This window comes from Pongo abelii, chromosome 13, assembly GCF_028885655.2.
Source record: "Pongo abelii isolate AG06213 chromosome 13, NHGRI_mPonAbe1-v2.0_pri, whole genome shotgun sequence".
Lineage (NCBI taxonomy): Eukaryota > Metazoa > Chordata > Mammalia > Primates > Hominidae > Pongo > Pongo abelii.
In genome coordinates this window covers 107,361,811-107,388,992 of record NC_071998.2, presented here as the reverse complement: position 1 = coordinate 107,388,992, position 27,182 = coordinate 107,361,811, and the positions used below count along the sequence as shown (strand labels likewise).

The 27,182-nt window shown below is 43.5% G+C and overlaps 1 protein-coding gene and 1 long non-coding RNA gene across 3 annotated transcripts in view; one reads left to right on the top strand and one right to left on the bottom strand.

Moving 5' to 3' along the window:
* The window catches only part of LOC129048000 (uncharacterized), a 116,444-nt gene extending 91,327 nt beyond the window's left edge, over positions 1 to 25,117 (top strand). For both annotated transcript variants that reach the window (XR_008509962.2, XR_008509961.2), the window contains 2 exons: positions 20,208 to 20,295; positions 22,387 to 25,117. This is a non-coding gene — a long non-coding RNA (uncharacterized LOC129048000). The remainder of the gene's footprint in view (positions 1 to 20,207; positions 20,296 to 22,386) is intronic.
* PAPPA (pappalysin 1) overlaps positions 1 to 26,195 on the bottom strand; it is a 248,661-nt gene extending 222,466 nt beyond the window's left edge. The window contains exon 1 of the mRNA XM_024252110.3: positions 25,103 to 26,195. Coding sequence (XP_024107878.3) covers positions 25,103 to 25,517 — 415 coding nt within the window. The 5' untranslated portion in view covers positions 25,518 to 26,195. The remainder of the gene's footprint in view (positions 1 to 25,102) is intronic.
* Between the last annotated feature and the right edge of the window lie 987 nt (positions 26,196 to 27,182).

Below are 27,182 nucleotides of genomic sequence, written 5' to 3'. Positions count from 1 at the left end.
CCAAAATGACCTGGAGGACTCAGCACCATCAGGCATTCAGAGAAAGGCTGGAATGTCACCGAGGAGGGTACCTGGGGGACTGCTCCTCAGCATCCTCATCCCTCCGGGTCCACCGTGGGTCAAAAGATTTGCCTTAGGCTTAGTGGAAGGAGGAGGCTTAAAGGGAGACATACAGGACTGGAGGATTATACCAAGTTATACTGGGTTCTGGACATCTCTGTGTCTTGTTCAAGATAGGCAGGAACATTGAAAGTAACCACATGGAACAATTCTCAAGGTCAGGGTTAGCTCAGGTGCTTCCCATGTGTTGGCCACGCAAGTGTAGGAGGAGGATCAGATTTCCCTTTGCAGGACAGCATGGAGCAGTAGAATGAACACCCTTGATGGCACCTGTGTCTGCTCTCCTGCCTGTATTCTTCTTCCTTGCCAGGAACTGTTATCTGAAAGCACCCTGACTAAATGGTTCTGCTCACCCTTTTTACTAGCTGTGTGACATCGGACAAGTTAATTCACCTCTCTGAAACTTAGTTTTCCCACATGCACACTAGGATGAAGAATCTTATCCTGTATACTTCGCAGATGTCTTCTGAGAGAGAAAAGAGATAAATGTATGCATATTTCCTTGTAAACTATTTAAGGCTATCCAGATGCAAGGCAAGCTTGAGAGTAGTACGCCTGAGGGTTCCTGAAACCCATAAGTTTTAATAATACACAGACTTATGTGGTGCATTTGGGATGGCAAACTGCTCTTGAGGGCTCAAGGTGCACCTGTAATTCCCTCTGGCTCTTGTGTCTCCAGCCTTCCTCCTTTGCTCATGTGTAAGCAGTCTGCATGGACATAGAAAGGTTGGGGGATTACAGGCCCGTAAATCTGAGTTCAAATGCTGGCTTTGCCATTTACTAGCCATGGATGGGAAAGGCAGGGCTCCTTTCCCAGTATTAGTCTCCCCATCTGTAAAATGGGGATGATATATCTTCCTCTGACAGTTGTAGTGGGGGAACTAATGAGAAAACAAATGTGACAGCACTTGGCACATGGCCACTGGCAACAAAACAAGTGTTACAACACATGGACAGTGGCGTGAGGCCGATCTGTGTATCTCAGCTCTGCTCTCAGTTAGCTGTGTAGCCGTGGGCAAAATCTCTTTATCTCCTTGACAGTTTCCTCATATGTAAACTGATAATAACAAGTACTTAATAAATAGTGCCATTTCAAGGATTTAGTAAGAGAATCCAAATGCTCATGTGCATAGAATGGGATTATTGTAGCTACACTTTTTAAAAATGTGCGTTAATAATAAACATCTTTCCGGCCAGGCAAGGTGGCTCACGCCTGTAATCCCTGCACTTTGGGAGGCTGAGGTAGGCGGATCACCTGAGGTCAGGAGTTCAAGACCAGCCTGGCCAACATGATGAAACCCTGTCTCTACTAAAAATACAAAAAAATTAGCTGGGCATGGTGATGTGTGCCTGTAATCCCAGCTACTCAGGAGGCAAAGGCAGGAGAATCACTTGAACCAGGGAGGCAGAGATTGCAGTGAGCCGAGATCGCGCCACTGCATTCCAGCCTGGGCAACAAGAGCGAAACTCCGTCTCAAACAAACAAACAAACAAAAAATAATAAATATCTTTCCTTCTTTTTCAGAATTGGGATTATTTCCCCCCTTTTTGTGCTGTTAAACACACACATAAAGTTTCCTTTCTGACACTGTTCTTTGAAATGAAGATCCATGTTTATTGCTCTTTTTTCACACATTGTCGATGAAATCAGTGCATATAAAATTGGCGCACATCAACGTAAGAAAGGAAGTGGGGAAGGACAAGAAAAAAAGATCAAGGAGAAAGAAGAGGTGAGGGATGGGGTCAAAGAACTATACTATAACAATATGAATTATTGTTCATCCTTGAAAGTTGCACAGCACAAACCAGATCCTGGTGGACTAAGCACAGCTGATGTTGGGGCTGTCTTGGAAGAGAGATCTTTCCTTCGGTCATTTTAATGACTTGAGAATCTACAAGCTCCTCTCTCCACTCACTCATCAAGCCTTGGAGACAATGATACCACTTGCCAGAAAATGGTCAAGGACCAGTGCATCCTGCTGTCATACCCTGCATGGCAGCCCCAAGACGGACCCTTCACCATTCATTGAATTAGGCAGAGTCAGGGCTGGAAGTCCTCTTACTGGTTATTTAATCATCCCCTTTCACACCTAACCTCATATTTGAATCATCTGTACAACATTTTAACAAATGACTGACCACTCATATTTCCAGGCCAGCACAATGATTGGCAAGTAGAAAGCACCAATTAAGTTGACAAAATGCTTATATGTATGCATGCATTTAAGGGGAAATAAAGAAATGCATGTGAGGGTGTTTGCATGAGTGAAAGCACAGTAGACAGTCTGGTAGTGAAGAGCACAATTTGGGAGTGAATACAGCTGTTTTAAGTTCTGGCTCTGTGATGACCTTGAGGCAGCTCTGGTTGGAAGGATGTAATAAGACACTGTTCATAGAACACTTTTCAAAGTGCATGGTGTACAATAAACATCCAAGAAATGGGCATCATGAAGGATGTATGTGAGGAAAGAAAAACCAAATGCACATGGGAAGTATCAGAGAAATGAGACAGAATTGAAGAAGAAGGAGAGAACTGTTTCTAATAAGCTCAGAAACATATTTTACATGTCCCTGCAAAGCCACATGGACATGTCAATTTAATGTCACTAATAAAAATATTGGGGGGGGGTCTTTCCTCTCAGTACTCCAGAGATCAAGACATTAATAGCCATTCATACTGTTGGAGAAGTAAAGGAAGCTTCCCTGTTATGGTAACTTTCTCCCAGTTTTGCTATAATCAGACCTTGGCTCATGTTGTCAACTCTATTTTTATCTCTCTGTGTAACTTTGCTTGTGTGTATGTTCATGCACATATGTTTAAAGTTCAAAAGAATATATCACATATTGCCTAGCATAATGGTGGCACTTAGTAGGTGCTCAACAGACTCTAATTGAATGAATGCTCTACATATAGTTATGTGGATACTATAGCATTCTATCCACAAGTTCACAGACTAACAGGAGAGAGGGATATTTATCTTTCCAAGCTGGAGTGTGAGATATGATTTCAAATATCAACTTTGCTACCATGGAGCAGAGATTAGAGCAAGTCATAATTTTGGTCTGAGCTTTTCTTCTGTTACTTGGTAAAATGAGCATCCTATTATGCACTATAAAGGGTATGAGAAAACAAAGCTGGTGCTTAATCCATCATAATTACCATTATTGGAACACTCTTCTAACTGGCCCATGGTCCAGAAGTTTCATCGCTCCCTTATACAGTCTGTGAAGCATCACCAGATTCATCTACCTAAAATCCTATTTTTCACTATTCCCCCAAACAGACAAACCTCTTTCTCTGATGCTCTCAGAATAAAGACCAACATCAATTTTGCATCTCAGAAATTGGTCTCAACCTATCTCTGAATGTGTAGACAGACTCTGGTAAGATTTCCTCACTTTGGCCCACACTGTTTCCTACAGGTGGAAATGTCTCCCTATCGTCCCTGTCCTTTCTCTTTTCTGATCTTCAAGACAATACCACTATTATTTATTCCAGTAGACCTTCAGTCTTCATGAGTCTCCACCATCAGTGTATAAGTGTTGATGAGTACCTGCTATCTGGCACAGATGTAGTCAGTCTTTGACCCAGGCATCTTTCTGTACCAGCCACAGGACACTTGGGCTGTTTCTTGATAGTTCACACATGTAGTTGTTGAGGGCACAGCCTCTCTTTTCTCCTGAGTCTTTCTGAGGTCCTAATACTGTTTTTGGTTGTTTAGTTGTTGATCTAATTTTTTTTCATGGCAATGATCACTGTTGACAGTATGACTCATTTCTGAGGTCAACTTCCTGTTCTCTCCCCCACTTGACTGTAAGCCTCATAAGAGCAGACAGTACATGTCTATCACCACCTTGTATCACTATATAGAGCCTGTATCACCACCTTGTATCACTATATAGAACCCTCCATATAGTGACTAGGACATAAGTCCTCAGTAAACACTTGTTGAATGGATAAATAAATGAAAGATTTATGTGCCCAAGGCTTGTGAGGAAACCTAATTTGGGGGGAGTTTTGGTTTCAAGCAAGCTTTTCTTCTTCTTTTAAATTTGTATTATTTGTATTTGTATTTAATTGACAAAAATTATGTATATTAATACTGTACAACATGATATTATGAAATACATTATGGAATGGCTGAACCAAGTTAATTAAGTATGCATTATCTTACATGCTTATTAGAATTTTTGGGGTGAAAACACTTAAAATCTATTCTCTTAGCAATTTTCAAGTGTGCAATAGTAACTATAGTTATCATGTTGTATAATAGATCTCTTGAAGTGATTCCTGCTGTCTAACTAAAATTGTGTCTCCAGTTTTCAAACGCTCCTCTTGGTACCGGAGGGTGCCCTGATTTAGAGGCAAGAGTGGGGGTCCTTGTTACATCATATAAGCCCCTTCAACTTCCTGGTCCTCGATTTTTCCATCTATATAATGGGAGGTTGACATCAGTGGTCATTAGGTTTGAATGTATAAATAGTAAAAGGAGTAACAGGGAGTTAGGAAAACACAACTTAGTTGTGTGTTGGCGAGACCTTAGGCAAGTCACACTCTCACTCAGGTGTCCATTTTCTTATTTGTGAAAGAAGATGACTGTGGTAAAATAAATTCTACCAGTTTTCTTGAAAATGCAGAGAAAAAAATTTCTATGTGGAAGGTAATAAGACAGGAACTTGTGCTTTAATTTGCCACTATTAATCTTGGGCAAATTTCTTTTCATCCATGGTCACTTCATGACTTTCACAGGCTCCTTCTTCCAAAATTATGCTTTATGATTGCATTGTTATAAAAATAAATGTAATTGAGAGGCTGGATTCCTTATTTTAGATGTATTATTATTATATTTTTTTCTGATTCTAAAAGAAATTAATTAATCTAAAAGAAATTAATTAATTAATTCTAAAAGAAAGAATTAATCCATTTTTATAGTTTAACAAAAGTACTGTAGACCTCAGGCACTGTGCCAACCGTGTCTAACAGATGAGTCATCAGCCTTGTTTTCATTGTTGGACCTCGGTTCCTCATCTGCTGAAGAGCATTGGGAGGAGGAGGCACTGAACACCTGTATCCATTCTAAGGAGCCAAGAGGAATGGGGAAGATTCCCACACGGGCAAGTCAAATGATAAATGATGTAAATTTCATACCTGATGCAGGCCTACAGCAAGTTGTATAAAAACACAGCCCACACAGTGTGGGCTGAGCTCTGAAGAAAAAGCTGCTCTCTCGGATGAGCCTGCCATCACTTCATCTTGGCCCACACAGCCTAGGGTGAGCCTTTCAGGAGAGAGATGGCAAAGGGAGATAAGAAAGGGACAAGGCCAGACAGGCAGATCTCCACTTTGCAGGGCTGGTGCCCTCCAGAATTACCCTTCTAGGCAGGGAGGGCAATGACAGCTGATGCTTACCGAGTGATTACTGTGTGCCAGGTATTGTGCGAAACTCTTTGCATAGATAACTCAGGTAACTCTCACAATAACGCAAGCAGGGAAATATTATTATTATCACCATTTTACAGATGAGAAAACTGAGACTCAGAGAGTCCAAATAACTCACCTAAGCCTGAGTAACCTGTTGGCCAAGTGACAAAGATGGGGTTCAACCCCAAGCAATCAGACTCCAGAATTCACATTTTAACTTCTAAATATTTCTGCTTAGTCAGGGGAAAGCTGACTACACCAGGACAAGGGGCTGCTTTTAATGATAAATAAAGAGTAATAAAGCGAGTTCTATAGTAGAGGTACAAGCAAATAGAGCTCAGCAGAAAGACTGCTTGATTGTGACAAGAAGGTGCAGGGAAGTTTTCCTGGATGAGTCTCAAAAGAGCCGAGCCTCGCATGAGGTACAGGATTTGGGGAAGGAGAAGCTGGGCAAAGACTTTCTAGCACAAGGTGAATCATCAGCAATGGCAAGAGCTGTGAAGTCCACCTTAAGGTCACTCTCGAGATGAGAAAGATATTTGCTTTTGATGGGATTGAGGGTGCACAGAGTAACTGAGGGAAATGAAGTACAATGGCTGTCTGAGGCTAGATCACAAAGGGTTGTGAATGACATGCCAAAAGATCTAAAGTTTCTTCCATAGAAAAGAATGAATCTTTGGTGTTTTTTTGAGGCAGTCCATGGGGGTGGGTGGGGATCATTAGCTGGGGATTATACAGTCTTGCTTTTGACAGTCACAGAGCTAACAGAGCCAGGACTAAAGTCTCAGGACTCCTGTCCAGTGCTCATGTGGCAATCTGGAGTCATTTATCCTTAAGACTCATTAGTGAAGAGGGTGAAATGTGAGCACAATTTCAAAGAGAGAGGTCTGATACACTACTAAATTTCTATTGTTTTGACATCTGTTAGAAAATCATAAACTATAAATAACTCAACTCAAAAAACCCTTTAAGGCTCTAAATGGATAAATAGTGTTTAGATGTTCTTTGGGGCTTCATAATTTAAATTTTGTTGCACTAGGTAGAGGATGATTAGTTCAACCTTGATCCTGGTCTCTAGCTGACCTTGGGCAAATGTCATCTACCTTCTGTCTCTCGGTTTCCCCAACTATTCAACTGAAAGAGGATGGAGAGTTGATCTTCAGATCCCTTTATTTCCCTGAGAGTCTATCTCATAAACTCCTTGAAAGAAAGGGATTTTATCTCCTTTGATTTCATATCCTCAGTGATTAGCTTGAGATCTGATACATGGTAGACTCTGTAAAATATCGTGGAATTCATGGTACAAACTAAATTTTAAACTCAAGACTCCAGGGATCTTTAAGGGACTTTAAATCAAAAGTTTGGAAGTGGTGACCATTTTTTAAACAAAAAAGGCATAAAAACAAGCAAATCAGTAACCAGACAGGTTAGTATTTCCTCTGGCTGTAAAAGATGCTGAGGAACTGAAAGACTATGAAACAGAGAAGATTGATGAGGAGGAGGCCAAGAACACTGTAAGGTCAAGGGGGAAAACAAATGTGAAAAAGCATAGAGGGAGAAATATGTGTTTTAGGAGTATCAGGTAATTCAGTTTAATCAGAAGAATCCATGTAAGTCAGTGGTTCTCAATCAGTAGATTTTGCTCACAGGGAACATTTGGCAATGTCTACAGACGTTTTTGATCATCACACTGGGGAGGAGGGTGTGGCTACTGTGTCTAGTACATAGAGGCCAGGGATGCTGTCAAACTCCACAACAAGGAATTATGCATTCCAAAATGTTAATAGTAGTGAGGTTGAGCATCCCTGGTGGAAGCAACGAGGGAAAGTTATGGTAGTAAACAATGCTTAGGGAGGAAGGTGAATGTGAGGCTATAGAATTTAGAACCAATCTAGAGAATCTAGAGAGGTTTATGGGGGAGGGGTTAGAATATGCAATCTGAAGATTGCTTCTACCACTGACTTGTGTGGACCTTGGGAAATTCACTTAACATTCCTCATCTTTCAGCTGGAAAATTGCAGTAATAATAGTACACACCTCAGAGGGTCATGGTGAGGATTAAAGAGTTAACGTATGCAAAATTTTATGAACAGTGCCCGACACATATTATGCATTAAATATATTAGCTGTTATGCATAGGTAATAGGGAACTACAGTAGACTCAAGTTCAAGAGAGCAGCAATAGTGGCTCCTCAGTCAATGATAACCTTAGAAAAAGGCTTAGAGATGCATGATTATCATGTGACTATTATATCCACCCAATTAATAATCCTTCTTCAATCAGCTTCTGCTTCAGATGACACTGCAGGCGGATGTGTTTGGGTTTGTCTTGCTGTCTGCAAGCAACTCCCTGTCTGGGCTTTGTCTCCCAGATATCCATAATGCCCAGGCCAGCATCTGACTGCCTCGCCAGTTCAGGCTCCCCATGGTTTCAATGAATAAGGGGAAGGAGATAGAGAAAGTCAGACATGAGGACAGACGGAAAGATGGAAAGGCAGGAAGCCTTCCATGAAAGCTGCTGCCAGTGATACACACTGTTCACAGGGATTCCAAGTATAGAATCAGAGGCATGTTTCAGAGGCTTGTTTGAGCTACTGATACTGTTCTTTTGGAACCCTTGTTTGTAAACAGATATTTCTGCTAACACTGGGCTTTGTAAGGGTGGACAGAGTGGTGGGGGGGTTGAAAGTGGGGGTTGGAGAAAAAGGCAGGTTGTGTCCTAGAGCCTTAGACTATGTGTTTGTTGTTGAGAATACAAAGACCTCACTGTATTAAATGAAAATGCTTGTTTTACAAGGCGAGTGGGAATATGATAGGTACATGTCGAAAATGCTTTGGAAACTGAAACAACCCCATGCCACAAGGGCGTTCTGCTACATCATACATCCAGAGGCATACACAGAACGTGAAGTCTCAGCATCACTAAACAAGGGCTTTAGGAGGCTGTGGGAAAAGACAGTCCCAGAATCTAAGTGACTGGCAGCTCCCTTCTCTGGTCTCACCTAAGCCTGCCCTTTCCCAAAGAAAGGCTTCCATTTCAAACTTTCTATTGTTTTTCCAGCACCTGCTAACCTAAGGGTAGAAACTGTTATTGATCTAAAATATTACTGTTGATAAAGGAGCCTCTGGTAGTCTAGATCCAGACTCAGAGCACTACCAGGAATATTTATATGATAGAACTATGCAGGCAGAACACTTTAATTTTTCAAATTAGTTTTCAATGAGTGGTTTTCACACTCTACTCTGTGGAAGCATAAGGTTCAATGAAGATGTCTCAGGGGATTTTTTTTTTTTTTTTTTAAGAACTCACAGCGGCATAAAAACAAGAATTGGAACCTCCTAACTCTTCCTCCTCCAGTACTAGCACAAAGCCTGGTAAATGGAAGATTACATTTACCGAAGAATGGAAGGATGGATGGACAGATGAATGGATGGATGGATAGATGGATGGATAGCAGAAAAGAAGAAAGAAAAGAAGGGTGGATGGATTAGGGAATGAATGGGGATGAAAGGGGATGGATTGATGGAAGGGTGGATGGAAGGAAAGAAGGAAGAGAGGGAGGGAGTGGGGGGAGGGAAGGGGGTAGGGAGGAAGGAAGAAAGGGAGGGAAGGAGAGTTAATAGATGGGTAATGGATGGAAGAGTAGATTGATGGAAGGGTGGATAGGTGGCTGGATTTGTGGATTCGTGGTCAAAGTCCATAGTGAATACTTAAGGGCAGGACCACTTCAGGCCACATTTGAAGTGAACTTGCTTATTTAAAAACTCAGAGAAACTCAGAAAGCAGAGTTTGAATAAACAAAGTTGTAGATTATATTTCTAAGAAATAAACTAATTCTTCCTCAGAGGAAAAAAAGGTCCAAATTCTATTTACTCCAACAAGGATTCAGATGAAGGAAAGTGCAATTGCTCAGTCTGATATGACAACTCAACATCAACATTCTCATTTTCACAGATCCCCTATAGTGTTCATATTTTAGAGCTGGGAACAAGCTTCAGGAAATGACCTGGTATGCCCCCTGTTTTTCAGCATGTAAGTCACCATTTGGGGGACATAGATCCCTTTAAGAAACTAAAAAGAACTTTGACTCCAGAAAAATGTGCACAACCTCAAATTTTTACAGAAAATGTCTTGGAGTTTACAAATCAAGTACTTCTGAACCCAAGTGCAAAAACTCCCCTATCCTCTGTTGATCTAAAATAGGAGTGCTATTCTGGTATTTCACTTGGTACTCATATTCATAAGGAAATAAATGATAATTATATTAACCAAAATACTAAGTCATAACATCAGCAATCGATCATGATGCTGTTGTAACTGAGACCCCACTCTTGGCCTCACGCAATCCATTCTCCACATAGTAGTCAGAGTGATCTTTGGAAACAATAAACCAGATCCAGTAACTCCATTGTTTGAAGCTCTCTGATAACTTCCTGGCACACTAGATAAAAAAAAAAAAATCTAGTGTGCCATCCTCCTCCTCTTATATTCTAGGTGAAGATTGCAGGAGGAGCATGGACACATCCCTTACAATTCCACCTAGCTCTTAGCAGCTCTCTCTAAGAATAGTTTGGAGAGGTTAAGTGCGGTGGCTCACGCCTGTAATCCCAGCACTTTGGGAGGCCAAGGTGGGTCGATCACCTGAGGTCAGGAGTTCAAGACCAGCCTGGCCAACATGATGAAGCCCCGTCTCTAATAAAAATACAAAAATTAGCTGGGCATGGTGGCAGGCGCCTGTAATGCCAGCTACTTGGGAGGCTGAGGTGAGAGAATTGCTTGACCTCGGGAGGTGGAGGTTGCAGTGAGCCAAGATTGTGCCACTGCACTCCAGCCTGAGTGACAGACAGAGTGAGATTCCATCTCAAAAAAAAAAAAAAAAAAAAAAAGAATGGATTTGGAGAAACTGAAGGACAGCCACATGGAAGGGACTTAAAGCTAGCATAGATGGTATACTGGTTAACTGGAAAGAAAGAGAGGCAGAGAGATAGGGAAAGATGATAAGCATATACATTTCAATAGGTAACTGGTTGGCTCAGAGAGACCAGGGCCATATCTCACAGTCAATGCCACTCACAATGTGTCTGCCTTCACTGTTTCGTCTTTCTAAGGCCTATGCTATTAATTCTCAAAGCACCTTGTCTTCACAGCACTCGCATTCAATCACCTTATCTTATTCCTTATTTGGAGCCATCTCTAATCTGTTTGTTCATTTAACATTGTTTACCCAGCCCTCACCGACATGACTAGTATTGTGTGAAATTATAGGAACAATGCAGAGATGAAGACCAAAATGGTCTCTGCTCCAAGGAGCTCAGAGACAATTGGGGAGAAACAGACAGATACCAAGGAAATCAAAATAGAGTGTGATAAATGCTATGAGGAGGGAAGATAAGGAGTTGTATTGGCTTGATGCAGATGGTGATGGATATTGAATTGTCCAATAATTTCCTAACACCACACTCCTAAAAGATACTCTGGGTAAGTATCTACAGCTGAGGCATGAATCCAGAAGTGTTGATTGTTCTCATTTGATTTATGGCTATATGTTTAAAATTACATACATGACTATACTCCCACACAAGGCAGAGCACACACTCTACATACACACACATTCACTTCATGAACAAGTCCCCAGTCCTTCCAGGTGGAAAAGATCACTTATGCTTTCGAAATTTCAGAGCACTTTTTCACTCTCATGATAAACATGGGTGTTTCATAACATAGTGTTTCTGCTCTGTGCTTCCCCAAGACTCTGTTAATTGCTTAGTTATAGCAGTTACCATGATGTCATCTATCTGTTTACCAGTCTGCTTCCACCACTAGGACGCGGAGTTCCTCAAGGCATGGAACTATGCCTTGTTCTTCTTTTTAATTCTCATCTCCTAACTCAATGTATAATATATAAAAATTGCTTAATAACTACATATGAAACAGAAGGGTGAATGGTTAGAAAGAAGGAAGAAATGAAGGAACATTTACCTTTCCTAATAAACTTTCATTTCTCATTGAATCTTAAAGAATGTCTAGGACAGAAGATTGGCACATAAGGAGTTCTTTAAAAAAGTTATTAAACAGCTGTATGATGTTTTCTAATAACCTTACTAATATAAACCCATAGTTATAACTATCACCCCACACTGTAAAGGAAAATAAAGTGACCCAGTGGAAACAGCATTGATGTGGAAGTCAACAGATATAAATTTTAGTTTCAATTTTACTGCCAATTTGCTGCTTAACCTTACTCACTTAGCTTAGCTTAATTTAACAGGTAAACATCCATGGATCTCAGTTTCTCAGTCTGTAAACTGAGCAGATTTGATAAGGCAGTTTCTGTTACTCCAGCTTTAGAATTTGGGAAAGGGAAGGTCAAGATATTGCATTTGTTTTTAGCAGATTTAATCAGCCTCTTGGGGGGCTGTTCTATAAAGGGGTCATCCTGAGAGATTAATATTGGCTCTATCAAGGCTTAATTAGCTCTGATGACAGTCACCTAAAAATCATCCTTGTTATTCCAGAGTCACTGTTCTATTCAAAACCCCATATCCACTCAGCATGGTCACCCACATAATTCCAAGATTTGCCTGAGAATGAATCAGGGCCCTCATCAGAGGATGACAAGGAGGCTCCATTGAGCATATCTGGGGAAACATGTCCCAGGCACTGATTCTCAAAACAAGAATCCAAAAACACTTTTGGCAAACAGAGTATCTTTGAAATAAGTGTACAATTGGTCCTCCTTATATGTAGCCTCTGCATCTGTGGATTCAACCAAATTCAGATAAAAAATATTTCAGAATAAATTAAAATATAATACTTAATAAAAATAATACAAATAAAACAATACCACATAACAACTATTTATATAGCATTAACATTGGATTATGTATTATAAATAACCAAGAAATGATTCAAAGTATATGGGAGGATGTGTGTGGGTTATTCACAAACACTATGCCATTTTACATTGGGGACTTGAGCATCCTCAGATTTTGGCATTGAGAGAGTTGGTCCTGGAACCAATCCCCCGTGAACACTGAGGGACAACTGTATATCTCCTAAAGGACTAGTTAAAGGTGGGAAATGCTCTAATGGATGTAAAATGTCTTTCTGTTTGAAAATCACCTGCAAATAAAATATACTTTGCATATCTGAGATTTCTTAGCCAATCTTTTTGAAATCTTATAATGTTCATTCAGATTTTTCCTCTATTTCTTCCTCTATCCCTCCCTCTCTTCCTTCTTTACCTTTCCATTCTACACTCGTCAAATGTTTGCATTAGCCACTGGGGGGCACCACCATTCATTCATTCAGTCATTCATATATTCATTCTCTCATGGAACATTTACTGAGTAATTGCGGTGTTCCAAGCAATGTGTCAGGCCTTGAGGATGAAGAGAGATAAAATTAAACTGGTGTGGATTAGAATTCCAGTTTCACCACCCATTAGCCATGGGTACTTCAGGGAGTCATGCAACTTTATAACCCAGTTTCAGAGTGTTCAAAGTGTAGCATTCAGCATAATGTCAGCACATAGTAAGTGCTTATTATAAGCTAGCTGCTTTTATTACTGTTATTACTGCTGAGAATGTGTCTTCTCTCCTAGGGATGTATAAACAGCGGATAGAGAATTCCAGATCCTGAGGTCATCACAAGGTCTCACAAGATCAAGGAAAATCAAGGAAAGCAGATAGAAAGCCCCACTAACAGAAAGGAGGGAAATGGGTGAAGACTCAAGCAACAGATATGACCGCCAGGACACTTGAGGCTCAGAAGGACACTGATAAGGGGGAGAGAGGGAAATCTGAGAGGCAAGCAAAGCTTAAGATTATGTGCTGCCATGCACACACAAAACAAATGCTTTGCAAACAGGCACAGGGCTGAGAGGCGAAGACCAAGGCCAAAATGTGGCTTGGATAAGAAAGCCCGATGTGAGCTGAGAAGGCCCTTAAATACACTATTCCCCTCCCCCTTCTGTTTTGGAAGGCCAGATTTCTTTTCCCTTCTGACTTCTTTGCTCGGGGTAAATGAAATTAACCACTGTGTAATGTTTCTGACGGTGACGCACATGCTAGGTCATGTGCTTTGGTTACGTAATGCAACATGCCTAAGGTTCCTGAGCTCTTTCTCCCAGAATCATTAGATATTCAACTGGTTCTCTTATCCAGTCATCCATTTATTAAACAAAAATACATATAGCCCCTTTATAGGTCAGATACTGAGCTAGGCAATAGAGAACTTGAGATGGATAAGATCTCAAATATGTACACAATTAAATGTCATAATTCCAGGTATTTCGATAAAAGTGTGCAGAAAGTATAGTGGGAACAGATGAATGAGGTAGGGAACAAGTTACACTTTGGGGAAGTTATGAACGGCTTCTCAGAAGAGAGAAAACTCTGGCAAGATCCTGTAAAGGCATAAGCATTCTGCAAAATGGTGCACTGGAAATAGAAGATAAGCCAAGTTAAAAAAGTGATAATTAAAAAGCCAGGTGCATTTGGGGGAACTTCAAATAATTCAGATTTTATTGAAGAGCTTTTAGCTAGAGGTGACACAGTCAGATTTGCATTCTGGACAGATGTGACTGTTGGATGTTAGTGAGCAGGTTGAAGGGGGTGCAGGGATTGAATTTCAGAGAAGTGGGCATTATAATACTAGGGAAATAGTCACAGCAAGAAATAAAGAGGATTTAAGGTACAGAGAAGAGAATTTGGCTACAAACATTATAAGGAAGCAGGAGAGTCAGGAATTGATGACTGATTGAATACGGTAGATGATGTAATGTAGAGTGGGTGACACCAACCAAGATGAGGATGCAAGGAATTTTGGAGGAAAGATGATTGTTTCGGAAGTGTGGAGTTTGTAGAACGTGCTAACATTTCCAGTAGACAGGTGGATCTGTGAGTCTGGAGCCCAGTGGAGTCTGGACAAATAATGACCATTAGTAGACAGATGGGTAATTAATCTATGAGAAAGGGTGTAAAGTCAGGAGACAAGTGGACCCAGACCTGGCTTAAGACTTTAAAGTATCTACCAATGGAGGATCTACCAATGTAGAAGTAACATTCTAAGTTGTTTGCTTTGTGACACAAAGCTTTTGGGCAGTCATGCAAGAGTATTTACCAATGGAAGAGTAACATTTTAAGTTGTTATCAGTCAATGGTACTCATCTTTACCCAGCTTGGTCACTGACTTGGACAAGCCACTTTCCTCATCAACCCTCAGTCCCTCATCTATGAAATAAATGGCTTGGATGAGTCCTTTGGACTTTGACACGCCTTGTTTCTTTGGACTTAAATGAAGTTTACTTCACAAAACTGAGTATCACATTTATCAATGTTTTATGTTTTCCGCCTGGGTGCCTTGCATCTTAAGATTAGCCTATTAACACAGCCTTCTCTCTTCTTTCAACAGCCTCTGAGCTGCAAGATTTGCAGTCACAATGGGGAAAATAACCCCCTCCATACAAATGCATTTGGCCACATCCTGCCGAGCCACCTTTCATGTTCATAGAGCAACAGGAATGGATATGGGACAGGCATAGGAATGACTTCTTGATTACAAGGATAATAGGTACAGGTTGGACCACTGGCTTCCTAAACACACAAGGCTGTAACAGGGCTCAGCAACTAGTGGTACGCTGCCCCTACTCACATACTTCGATATCCCAAGTTGTTACTGACCAGCTTTTATGTCTTAGTTTCCTCCAAGTGGGTTGGAATCTGAGACCTGACCAGGGTTCTCTACAGTCTAAAGTAGAAGAGGGGAACCTCTTATATTCTTCCAGGTTCTGTAGACCCTGGGTTTGTGGCAAATAATACCGAAAAACACACACATCTTCTTTATCTTGTTTGGAGAAAAATCCAAGTGGTCAAAGCAAATAAGCTGGCTATGAGGAGCAGGAAGAGCGAGAAGAAGGAGGGAGTTGAGAGGAAGCAGGATATACTTCAGAGATGACAGTTCCAGGGATCCTCTGAAGGAAAATAGTCTGTAAAATGATGACAGACTCCAGAGTTTTGGTATTTTAATTCACTGAGTTATCTGATTGAAATGATAAGCAATACTAAAAGGCCAGTGGTCTATTCCAAAGTCCAGGAATTTGTCTGGAATGGCCTTTATATCCTAAGAAATTACAAAATATGAACATGCTAGCATTCACCCAGTAAGTGATGACTGGGAGTCACTCAGCGAGTTTTCTGGATATTTGTGGGGGCTAGAATTAGTTATATTATGAATAGGATGGATTCCAGCTATCAGGAAGTACCAATATTCCCCAAATAATGTCTTCAGTCAGTCTTAGAAATTCTACCACTGGTACATTGCTTTGTGACACAAAGCTTTCTGGGCAGTCCTAAAAGAGTATCCACTAATGGAGCAGTAACATTCCAAGTTGTTACCAGTCAATGGTACTTAGCAAGAAGGTGTACCATCTTCTTTTTTCCCCAGTGTTGCTGAGGTGTGGAAGCTGAAAATGTGTCCACACTTGGCCCCTGAAGGTGACAGGCACAGGCACCACCTAGTGGAGGAAAATACACCAGAAAAGGAAGAAAACTGGAACTATTGCCAACTTCACAGTTTTGTCTGAGGACAGCCTTGATGAGGATTATAGAATCCTAGGAAGTGTCTGTAGAAGTGTCTTTAGTGCAAATAATCCCTACAGTACCGCAAAGTTCAGATGTGAAAACTGGTTCTGAGAGGGAGAGTGACTTGCCTAAAGTCACACAGCAAGCTAGTGCTAGAACTGACATCTCCTAGCTCAAAGCGCATTGCTCCTCCTTTTGCGATACAGCGTGGCCTTCTCCAGAGAGTCTCAGGCCTGCTCATAGGTCTCTTCTTCAACGCTACTCTCACGATGGCCTCCCTTGACCACTCTTTTCAAATCTCACTCCTCACTCCTCCTGCATCCCCACTCCCACACAGCATTCCTAGACCTCCTTCTCAACTTTTTCTTTACAAACATTCACCTGACATTACGGGATATATATGCTTATTCATTTACAGTCTGTCTCCACCTTCTCCCCAACACCCACTGCCCAGAATATAAACTCCCTGAGGGCGGAGATGTTTCTCTCTTTTGTTGACTGGTCTGTCCTCAAGGCCTAAAACTGTACCCAGCACAGAGCAGAAACTCAAAAAATACTTGTTGCATGCTTGGGCAGGAAATAGACAAATTTTACCTGGTCTCTTGTTCTTTGTCTGCATTTCTGAGATTTTTTTACAATGAGCATGCACTATGTTTTTTTAAATGACACAATAATGTGTTTATCTTGTTTGCCTTTCATTTTAGTTGTTTAAATTTTTAATTTTTTTTTATGTTAAGATGACAGCAATAACTGTTTCCTGAGTTGTAAGGGAGGAAAAAGCAATTCCTGGCTTTGCCAAAAGAGATAAGTATGTCTAACTCCTAGAGTTATTGAGATTATTAGAAATAATGCATGGCAATGGCTGGCACACATAATACTGATATGAGTTAACGTTTGCTGGGTTACCGCATGGTCTAGATTCCATTACTAAGCATTTTCCACATGGAGGCCCAGTTAATCTTCAAAACAACCCTATGAAGTAACAGCTAGTATTATCTGCACTTTACAGAGGGGAAAAGTGAAGCTTGGAGATACTGAGTAACTTGCCAAAGGTCACACAATCAGCAGGTAGGTGCAATACTCAGGGTTTGACCAGGCAGCTTGATTCCTGAGTCCTGTGATCAACCATTGCAAAATACTTCCTCAGTAAACATATACTCCCGCAGGTCACTGCCCCAGGGCTCTAGAAGGCTCTAGAATTGCTCTCCAGGTAGTTAGGGATGGAGAGAAATAAGGAACCAGAAAAACGAGAACGAAGGGTATGTGGACCTGTGAGTATATGAGTATGTGTGTGTGTATTGTCACAATACTTCTGGGCCTGTCACAATCACTAGCAGATCCCATGAAATTCTCATGAACAGGGCCAAAGATGCTAAACATTTCACAATATGTAGGGCAGTCCCATACAGCAAATAATTTTCTCACTCAAAATCTTCTTATTGCAGAGCAAGCCTCCACTTGCTCTTTCTCCATGCTCCTCCTAAGGCTCCCCTCATCACTTTGATTCCCCTCAAGTTCTCCCTGGATAATCATTTTCACTTGAGTTTGCAAGTGTACAGAGAGGAGGGGATGGGGAGCTCCTCAGATCTGAAGCCTGGGCTGTGTCACGACTTTCAGCTAATCTTTGTGCGACCTTGGGGGAGTCCCTAACCCTCTCTAAGCGGTGGTCTTCGTATTTGCAAACCTTTCAGGTCACAGAACACGCAGGGAACTGAGACTTCACTTCCTCCTGTGGCTCTCAAACACTTTTAGTATTTTTAACTTTTTATTATGGAAATCTTCAATCACACACCACAGCATGAACAAAAATGTATTAAAGCTCCAAGGTTTAATCACTTGGTTTCAACAATTGTTATCAGTTTGCTAATCTCTCACCAACCACTACCCCCGGAACCTTTTTTTTTTTTTTTCTGGAGCTTTTTAAACAAATAAACAAAATAGACAAAACATAATTTTACCCACAAGTACTTCAGTATGCACTTCTAACAAATTAGGATCTTTAAAAAAACATAAGAACAATATCATATCACATCTATCAAGATTAACAATAACTCCTCAATGTCAGTCCATGTCCATTTAAACTCTTTGTAATGCAGGAACATATTCCTTTAAATATAAGCTTGTAGAATCATACAATTTAAGTGGAATAAGGTGAAGGGAAGGAGAGAGGCAGAGTCCTGCCCTTCACCCTTGTCCCAGAAGCGCCCTGCGATTGCGGGGCACAGTTTGAAAGTCCCTATTTTACCCCTGACCCTCCTTTTGCATCCTGGGAACACTGAGGTCCAGAGAGAAGTGGCAAATGGTCAAGGTCATAAAGCAGTAAGTGGCAGGATTTGGCAGACTTATGAAGTCCCAACATCAAAGAACTCCAATGAGGTCACAGGCATGAAAAGGTTTGCTAACTCCATCACTGTTTATCATCTACAGTGTGAATGATGATAATAAAAGCACCTTTCCAGGAATGACCTTGATTGCACTAATCCCTCACATCTCTCACCTTCTAGCTCCTCCTAACCATGCTGACCCGTGCACTGTGGTCTGACCTCAGCCAACAGCTTCTCCCTGCATTGTCTCACCTGGTCCCATGACAGCCCATGAGATGGGGACACTGAGAGTAACCATCCCCCAAACCCCCTCCCCTGAGGCCCCAGTGGTTAAGTCAGAGACCACAGGTCACACAGCTTAGAGGAAGCCAAACCAGCACCTGAACTCTGACCTCCTAATTCCCACTTACAGATCTTCAAACAAGCCAAGGAACTTACAAGTCAGTTCTCAGCTGCTGGTGTCAGAATCACAGTTGAGCATTTCCAGTAACCGCATCAAGGCAAGAAGCAGAGCTCTTACTGCAGTAAGAAGAAAGTTAGGAGAACCTTAGGGAAAGGGAACTAAGTTCTAGAGAAGGGGCAGCTGGTGAGCAGAGAAATAGATGCCTACTGGATTCCCGAGCCCTCAGCCACAGGTAGATAAGATACAAGCTGCCCATAGAGGGAGTCCTCCTACCTCTAGTACCTGGAGATTTTCTCTTTTCCTCATTGGAGACACCTGCAGCCAGTGCTGGTTTCAGAGGGATCTCAAGGTGAGGAGTTTTGAAGTAATAGGAACACTCCTCAAGGTGAGGAGTTTTGAAGTAATAGGAATAGTTCTAAAGGACTAGCCCAGGGCAAAGTGAATGGTGAATGCCTCAGAGCTGAGCTTCCCTTTCTTATAATCCTTCCTGTTCAAAGAGGCTTCTCTCTCCAAAACTCCGAGAGATTGATTTGACATCAGGTGCATCCTGTAAAGATGGGGCCCACCATGGTTCCACACAGGAATGGCACTGGAAAAAATGAAATGTCAGGACCTGTGGCACCCAGGGGTTTGGAGTGAACAGAGGAATTCAGGATGGAAGAGGGGTCCTTCAGAGCTGGGGCACTGGAACTTCCCTAAATGCTTAGCTACTACCCAGCTCAGTAAGCAGGGAACATCATTTCCCCTTTGGGCCTCTGCAGAACAAGGGTATGTCAGACTACATCAGTAATTATTTTCACTAGTTGTCCTTCAACATCACCTGAGAAGGCTTTGGGAAACACCCGTTCCCAGGCCAACCCCAGACCCACAACATCAGAATCCCTGGGGTGCAGCCTGGGCAGAAGGATGTTTTAAAAGCTGGTTATTCCAGGTGCAGCCAGGAATGGGAATTGCTGGACCAAATGATCTCTCAGACCATCTAGAGGGGATCACCTGTGAATACAGTTTAATTTTGTGTGACCCTGGTCCTCAACTTTCCTGTTGCACAGTGAGCTGTTTGACCAAGATGATCACCGAGTTCATGTCCAGGCTGGCCATACACAACCCACACTCCCGAGTTCCATATCTCTGGACCTTAATTTTGCCTTCCTCTGTGCAGGGAAAAATGGGAGGTGCTTTCCCAGGTTTCACAGCCTTTATCACTTCTATTTGTTCACTGAGTGGCAGCTCAAGGGAAGGTGAGAGTTTGGGGAGCACCTGGGGAAGGAGCAAGAGGCCGACAGTAGATCTGTGTGGCTTCCTTTTCTGGAGGTGCTTGCTCTCTCTGAATGCTAACTTGTTTTCCTGTTTACAGGTCTCAGTGGTTCTGGGCCTCCTTTGGCTCTTATTACCGAGGGGTCATCCTAGCATGTCAAAGAGGAGAAGATCAAAGTGAAAGAAAGGTATTTGAAGGAGTCTAATGTAGATACATTATCTACTCTAGAGAGACTCCCCAGCAACTGAAGAGGGGAAGCCTTACAAACAGGCCCCACTTTTTGAAAGCCAAAGCCACAAACTGGAAAAAGAGATGCAGCTACTTCCTAGATCCGGCTACCCTTGACTGAGTCCCTAATACAAGTTGACACTGCACTGGGTACTTTTTGCTTGTTTATTTCATTGAACTATCCTGATGTCATTATGCCCATTTTATAGATAAGTAAACCAAGGGATAGATGGATGAAGTGACTTGATTCAAATTACACAGCATGTAAGAGAAATTCCAAGCCTGTCTGTCTGATAATTTGATGTGAAAAGAAAAACAGATCTGCCAGGTCATGCAGGGCTTCAGTTGAGATTTATATCCATTTCTCACCCTCTTTGATCCGTAGGTATATGGTTGACACATAGAGATGCAGAAAGGAATGGAAATGTTCCACAGAAAGATTAAGGAAGAGCATGTGAATCATTTCTTCTTTCTCCAAAAAGACTGCTGACAGAGGAAATGAGGACTTGGGTTCACATCTAGGCTCTGTCCACTGAGAACCTGTGGGACTTTAGACCAAGTCATTTCAACTCTCTGAAACTCAGATTCCTCTTTTGTGAAGTACAGGCGATGATACACACTTCTCAGGGTAGTTGTGAGGGCAAAACATGCTGGCACAAGGAAAGTGCCCAGCATCATCAAGGAAGCACCCAGGTAGAGTTGGATTTCTTCATACCTTCAAGTGTTCCCCAGTCCAGAAAGCCAAGACTGAGATATTTGGAAAATCATGTCTAACAAGAATGAAGTTTGTTGAGCACTTACTACATACCAAGTCCAGTTTTAAGTACCTTCCACATCCAAGTTCTCTTAGCATTTATACAACTCTATGATACAGGTACTTGTGCCATCATCACTCTGTACTTGAGGAAGGTGAATGAAGTCCAGAGAAGTCCACTAGCTTGCTTGCCTAAGGTCACACAGTTAGTTAGGGGCAGAGATTCCACTTAGGTAACCTGGCCACTAAAACTGAGTTCTAACTATTACAATATTCTAGATCCCAGGTAGGACTACAGATATTGGGGAAAAGCCTTGTTAATATATGGACTCCTAGCCATATAATTAAACCCAGCCTTCACTGTTACAGCAATGCTGAAGTGGAGAAAATGTGGGTACTCTTTTTTGAGGGTTGGGTGGATACTAGGAAGTGGGGGTGCAGAAGGGAAGGAAAAAAAGATTCTTGGAAGTAACCAGCACACTTAATCCAGTTCAACCATTAGAACAAAAGAAAACAGGCCGGCAAGCAGAGGTGCTGGATGGGATTCAGGTAAATCCTTTTCTCCTTCTGAGCAGGAATTCTGAATCACTAAGGAAAGGGGAGTGGGACGGGGTGGGAGGAGGGCAGTACTTGTGGGGTCCACATTTCACTTATCTAACAGGTCGGGAGAAACTTTAACAAGATTAACTGCTGCTCAAGGCCTCTGCTTGATGGAGCAAATTGAGTCTTTTGTTTTCCTTTTCTTTCAAACTGGAGGGGTGTTGGGGGGGCAGTTGGAGATGAGGAACAGGGGTCTGGTTCCTCCTGCCTGGTGTGGTACAAAAGCAAAGGGATGTGTCAGAAACAACCCCTCATCCCCTGACTTGAAAGGGAGCCCAAATTGCTATGCATGAAGGCTGAAGGCTGTGTGTGGGTGGTGGGTCCGTGTGGGATGAGAGGTGATGGTGTTTATGAGACACATTCTCTCAGCCATGCAGGGGGCAAGGCCTGGAAGTCAGATGCCAGGGATTAAATCCTAGTTCCTGCCGCTGAGGAGCTGTGTCATCCAGCACACACCCCTCCCCTCTCTGTGTGTCTCTCTCCCCATTCGGCCAAAAGGGAAACTGGCTTGGGTAACCTCTGAGGACCCTTCTCACAGCAGCCTTAAAGGATTCTTCAATCCTAAAGACCATCCACTGGTGGACTGTCCAGAGAATCCTACACATAGGCACTTTCTAACTTTGGCTTTGTTTTTGCCTGCATAAGCCTTCCCTTTTTTTATGTATTAATATATATATTTTTCTCTTTTCCTTTCAGAAAAATAAAAGGCATGTTTTCTGAGCTTCAGAAGCAAACTGCTCCTTCGCTCCTTCCCCCCGTCTCTGTCTCTCCGAGCGCCTGTCTGAACTGGTGTCAGTGAAGTTTGAACCGGGGCAGAAATAGCATCCCGGGCGGATCTGGGAGCATAGCCCGCCTACCAGGAGCGGCAAGGCCTGCCTCTGCCAGACGACAGACCCGGTTAACAGCACCGTAAAATTAGACCTTTACGAAACCCAATTGAATCCTGCAGCAAAGAGTGATGTAAGGCAGCCTGGCCTGACAGCAAGACAGCAACTCTCTGCCTGAAATAGCAGCGCGGTCCCTGCTGAGCGATGACTGCTCTCTCAAGATAGGTGACCAGGGATTCCTAGGAAAGTGGCAACGCCCAGCCAGAGAAAGCCAGCAGAGGTCAGGCAGCAAACTGGGCACCTGAGGTCGCAGCGAGAGGGTGAGCCTTAGCACCGGATCCTTGCTACCCACCTGGGTCCTGGCTCTCCCAGCCCAAACTTACACGAAGGAGGGAGCTGAAAAAGTACTTCTGCAAAGAACCTCTGTTTGTTTGCTTTTTAATTCAAGGAGAAGCAGGTTCTTTTTAGTCCAACAGCCTGTACCATGTGGAGGATATGCAGAATGAGTCTTTTCTGGCTCAGAGCCAGGTGTTTACACACCGCCAAATCTGGCTCCAACTCAACTAGGGGAGGGAAAAGAAATCCACCAGAATCCTCAGGAGAAAAGCTCCTGGCTTTCTGGTGCTACACGACAGCAGTGCTTATTTATTTATTTTATTTTTTTCGTTTTGAGAGGAATGTTATTTCTACACATAAAATGGACCAGGCATTTTATACAAGCAATAATAACCTAACGTCCCCCATCCAATTAAAGTATTTTACTGCAACAATCTTTGTGTGAGAGAGTGAATGAGTGCTCAAGAGAATGCGTGTGAAGAGAGGCTCCTTGTCTGAATTATAGACATTTATAAAGCAGTCTCCTGTGGAATCCCAGGTGTTATATATATATATATACACACACGTATTTATGTAGACACACTTACATAGTTAAAATGCATTCACTGCCCTTTCACTGATGATACCTGCATAACCCTGTGCTCTCCTCTCTCCAGGGAATGCCTTCCAAATCACTGGTACGACAGGTAAAGACTAGGAAAAACCAGACCTACAGATTAAAAAAAAAATCACCTCCAAGCAGCAGTCTCTTTGCTTTTTCACATGTTTGGAAAGAGAAGTCAACATACTACAGCCCTAAATTATCACCATCGTCATTATTATTATGGATAACGTCTCCTCTGTTCCAAATTAGACCCTCCTCTGAGCAAATAGGGCTTGCGAGTTAAAAGTGAATGAGTTCAGTTTCCTTCTTCTTCCCGGGAAAAAAAAAAAAAGGAAAAATAGCATGCGATGACGTCAGTTGTGGGTTGTTGGGGGGAATCACTGTATCGTTCTCCTTTGATAGCTGGCAAGCGGGAGCTTTGGGAGACGTATTCTTGGGATAGCAGCAGAGTGTGGGTCTCCTAAAAGGGTCTTCATGTCAACTGGATAGTCAGTGCTACATCTGTGAAAGTCCAAGCCATGGAAACACAGGAAGAAGCAAAACTGCCCGAAGAGCTCACAGCTTTCCCTTCTAAGAAAGTGTGTGTGTGAGGGGATGGGATCGCAAAACGCCTTCACACGTTTCCTGGCTGCAGTGAAGGGGGAACCCCTACTCTCATTTTAAGACGTCCCAGGACATGGCAAGATTGTTTGTGCAGAAAGGGAATCTCCCGGACAGAAAAGGCAAAACTTTCCTCCTCTCTTCCAGCGCCGCCCCCACCTCCGCTCCCCAGTTTTATTAAAGGCATTTCCACAGATTCATTTAGAGGGGGGAAATGGATGCTGGAGCATTTCTAAGGTTTGCAATCCTTGCAAAGTGTCCGGTTTCACTATAGGCTTTGCTGTGGAACAGCGAAGGGGAGAGAGAGGGAGGTTGAGGAGGGAGAACTCAAATTCATTACGGGCTCATAAAGTCCCATATGAAAAAAGCGCCCCGTTTCGCAGCCGCGTCTGGGGAACGCTGGCGGGGTATGCGTTAGGAAGGTCTCGTCCCAGCCCCGAGTGACAGGCACTGGGCTTTAAAAGCTAGGACATGGGATGGCGTGGAGGGGGTGAGGGTGAGTCCCAGAGGCAGGCTTCAATCAGTGAGCAACTTTGGGGCACTTCGAGGACTTCTAAGTCCTGGCGAGTACAACAACCTTGCCCTTGCCGGCTTTCAGGGGAATGGGGCCTAATGAAGGGGAGTTACCCCCATTAAAACGTCAAAGAAATCAACGGTCCCCAAGTCTCCTTTCACATGCATCTCAATTGGGTCATCCTCCCTTTCATCCCAAACGGAGAGAGTGCATCTGACTATTCGGAGCACGGGTTACGTGCCCTAGGCTCCGGGAACCAGCCCTCACTGGCCGAGGGGCCGCGGGGCCGCCAGGAGGGCTCCCCAGGTTCCTCCCAGGGATCGAGCAGCTACGCCTTCCGAGTGTGCCCATTCCACCGATGGGGCAAAGTGAGGCTCTCAGCTCGCCCGGATGTCTCTGCGCCGCTCGCGGGGCAGCTCCCGCACAGACACGCCTGCAAGCCCCCGACCCGCCCGCCACCCGCGCCCAGACACCCGCGCGCCTCTGGGGCCGCAGGGACCGTGCAGCGCCCGCCGGGGCGCCCTCACCTACCTGTGATCACTGCCGGAGACCTCTGGCCCCCCTCCGCTCGCAGCCACACTTGCAGCGTGAACGCGTCCCGGGGCAGCTCGAGGTCGGCCCGGAGGCGCAGCTGCTCGCCTCGCCCGCTGAAATAGAGCGCCCGGCTCGGCGGGCTCGGCTCCTCTGTGGCGCCCCTCGCCTCCCGCTGCTGCCGCCGCCGGGGGACGCGCACGGCTTCCCAGGCACCGCCCGGCGGCGGCGGCGGCGGCGGCGAGGCGCGGCGGCCGCGGGCCGCCCGGGTGGCGCAGGTGGCCGGGCCAGCGGCGGGGCGCGGGGGTCGGCCGGCCCGCGGGTCTCTCCGGGCCCGGCGGGGACGCTCGGCCAGCCCGCAGCCCAGCGCGGCGCTCAGCAGCCCCAGGTGCAGCACCCAACTCCAGAGCCGCATGTCCGACGGTTCCCCCCGCCCCCCCTTCGCCCCTGCACCGCCGCCCGGAGCTGCCAGCTTTGGGAGCCTCGGCGCCTCGACTTTCTTCGCTTCTTCACCCTTCTTGGGCGAGCCCCCCCTTCCACTTGCTTTTTTCTTTTCTTTCTCGCTTTCCTCCTCAAGGTGTGTGCTCCACTCTCCCCACCTTTGAAAAATACAGCCCAACTCCTCCTGGTTGGCAATTAATTTCTCTCCCCGCTCCTTTATCTGCCTTATTTTCCCCCCTAACAGCTGGTTGCCTTCCTCCTTGTTTTATTTCATTTTATTTTATATGATTTCTCGCTCCAAAAAAAAGCTCCTCTAAGACTGATCCGCTGAATTCCCTCCCCCCAAAAGATGCTCTAATTTATTTATTTTTTGCGTCCTTTATAACACAAGCCACAGCCCCCTTCTCCCCCCCAGTCCCCCCTCCCCTCCCTCCTTCTTCTCAAAATGAAAGGAAAGAGGGGGAAAAAATCCCTCAGAAGATGAGTAAACAAGCGTATGCTAATCTGCTCCCCAGCGCTCCACCTTCCCAATTGAATGAGTCCCTGTTAAAACTGCGGGGATCATGACTAATCAATCAGTTTGGAGAGGCCGAGCTATCCAGCTTTCCTTCACTTTGCCGTTTGCCTCCTTTCCTTCGCTCCCGCTTCTCCACCCCCTCCTTTTCTCTCTCTCTCTCTCTCTTTTTTTTTTTTTTTAAGAAGACAATCTTAAAGTAACAATTTAATGAAATTCTGTACACACCCCCTTACGGTCCTCCCAGCTCTCCTCATTCCTGCTCAAAACACACATTCCTGTTTTTGTTTTGTTTTGCTTGCTTTTTTTCCCTCCCTCACTCCCCCTACTTATTATTATTATTTCTGATGGCAGGAGAAAAATCTGTCCTTCTCTTAGGATCCCCTTTGCACTTTGCTGGTAAACCTCATCCTTTTCTGTAGCACATAAAGAGTCTTGAAACTTGATTCTTAGATTTTTTTTTTTAATTCTCTCTCTCTCTCTCCCTTCCTCCCTCTCCCTCTTCTCTTTTTCTCACTCTCTCCCTTACTCTTCTTCCCGCTTCCTCTCTCCTCTCCCTTTACCTCCTTACCTCTTCTTTTCCCTCTTTTTTTTTTTTGTTTCCCCTGTCCTTTTCCCTCTCAGAATTTCCTTAAAGTTGTACGATGATGAACCATTCCCCTCTTTTCTGAGCCCCCAGATAAGGCTGGCTTCAGCTAACCCAAATGTTTCCAAAGTTCTTATGGAATCATCAGAAGAAAATAGAAGAAAGGCACTGTCCAGGACGTCTGCCTTTCAGAAGCTGTAGTCCTAGTACAACTGGGTCTCTGAATTCCCCCGAATACTCTTTAAAATACTCTGTTGGTCATTAGAAATTATTTTAATTTTATAGGAAGAAAATGAGAGAAAAATATTAATTTGCGTAGTTTTTTCAACTTAAGCAATTCAGGTCCTCTGAAATTGTTAAAGTCACAGTTAAGGATCTCACCATTTGCTGCTTTGTAGGTCTGTTTTTGAACTGGGACATACATGTAATATATTTTTTTCTTCTTTTTTCCCCCTCTTTATAGAACTCAAAAGCTCCCCCTTATGGCAAAACAGATCTTCTTTTATTTTGTCCAAGTGTTTAATAAGTCAAAACGTGTT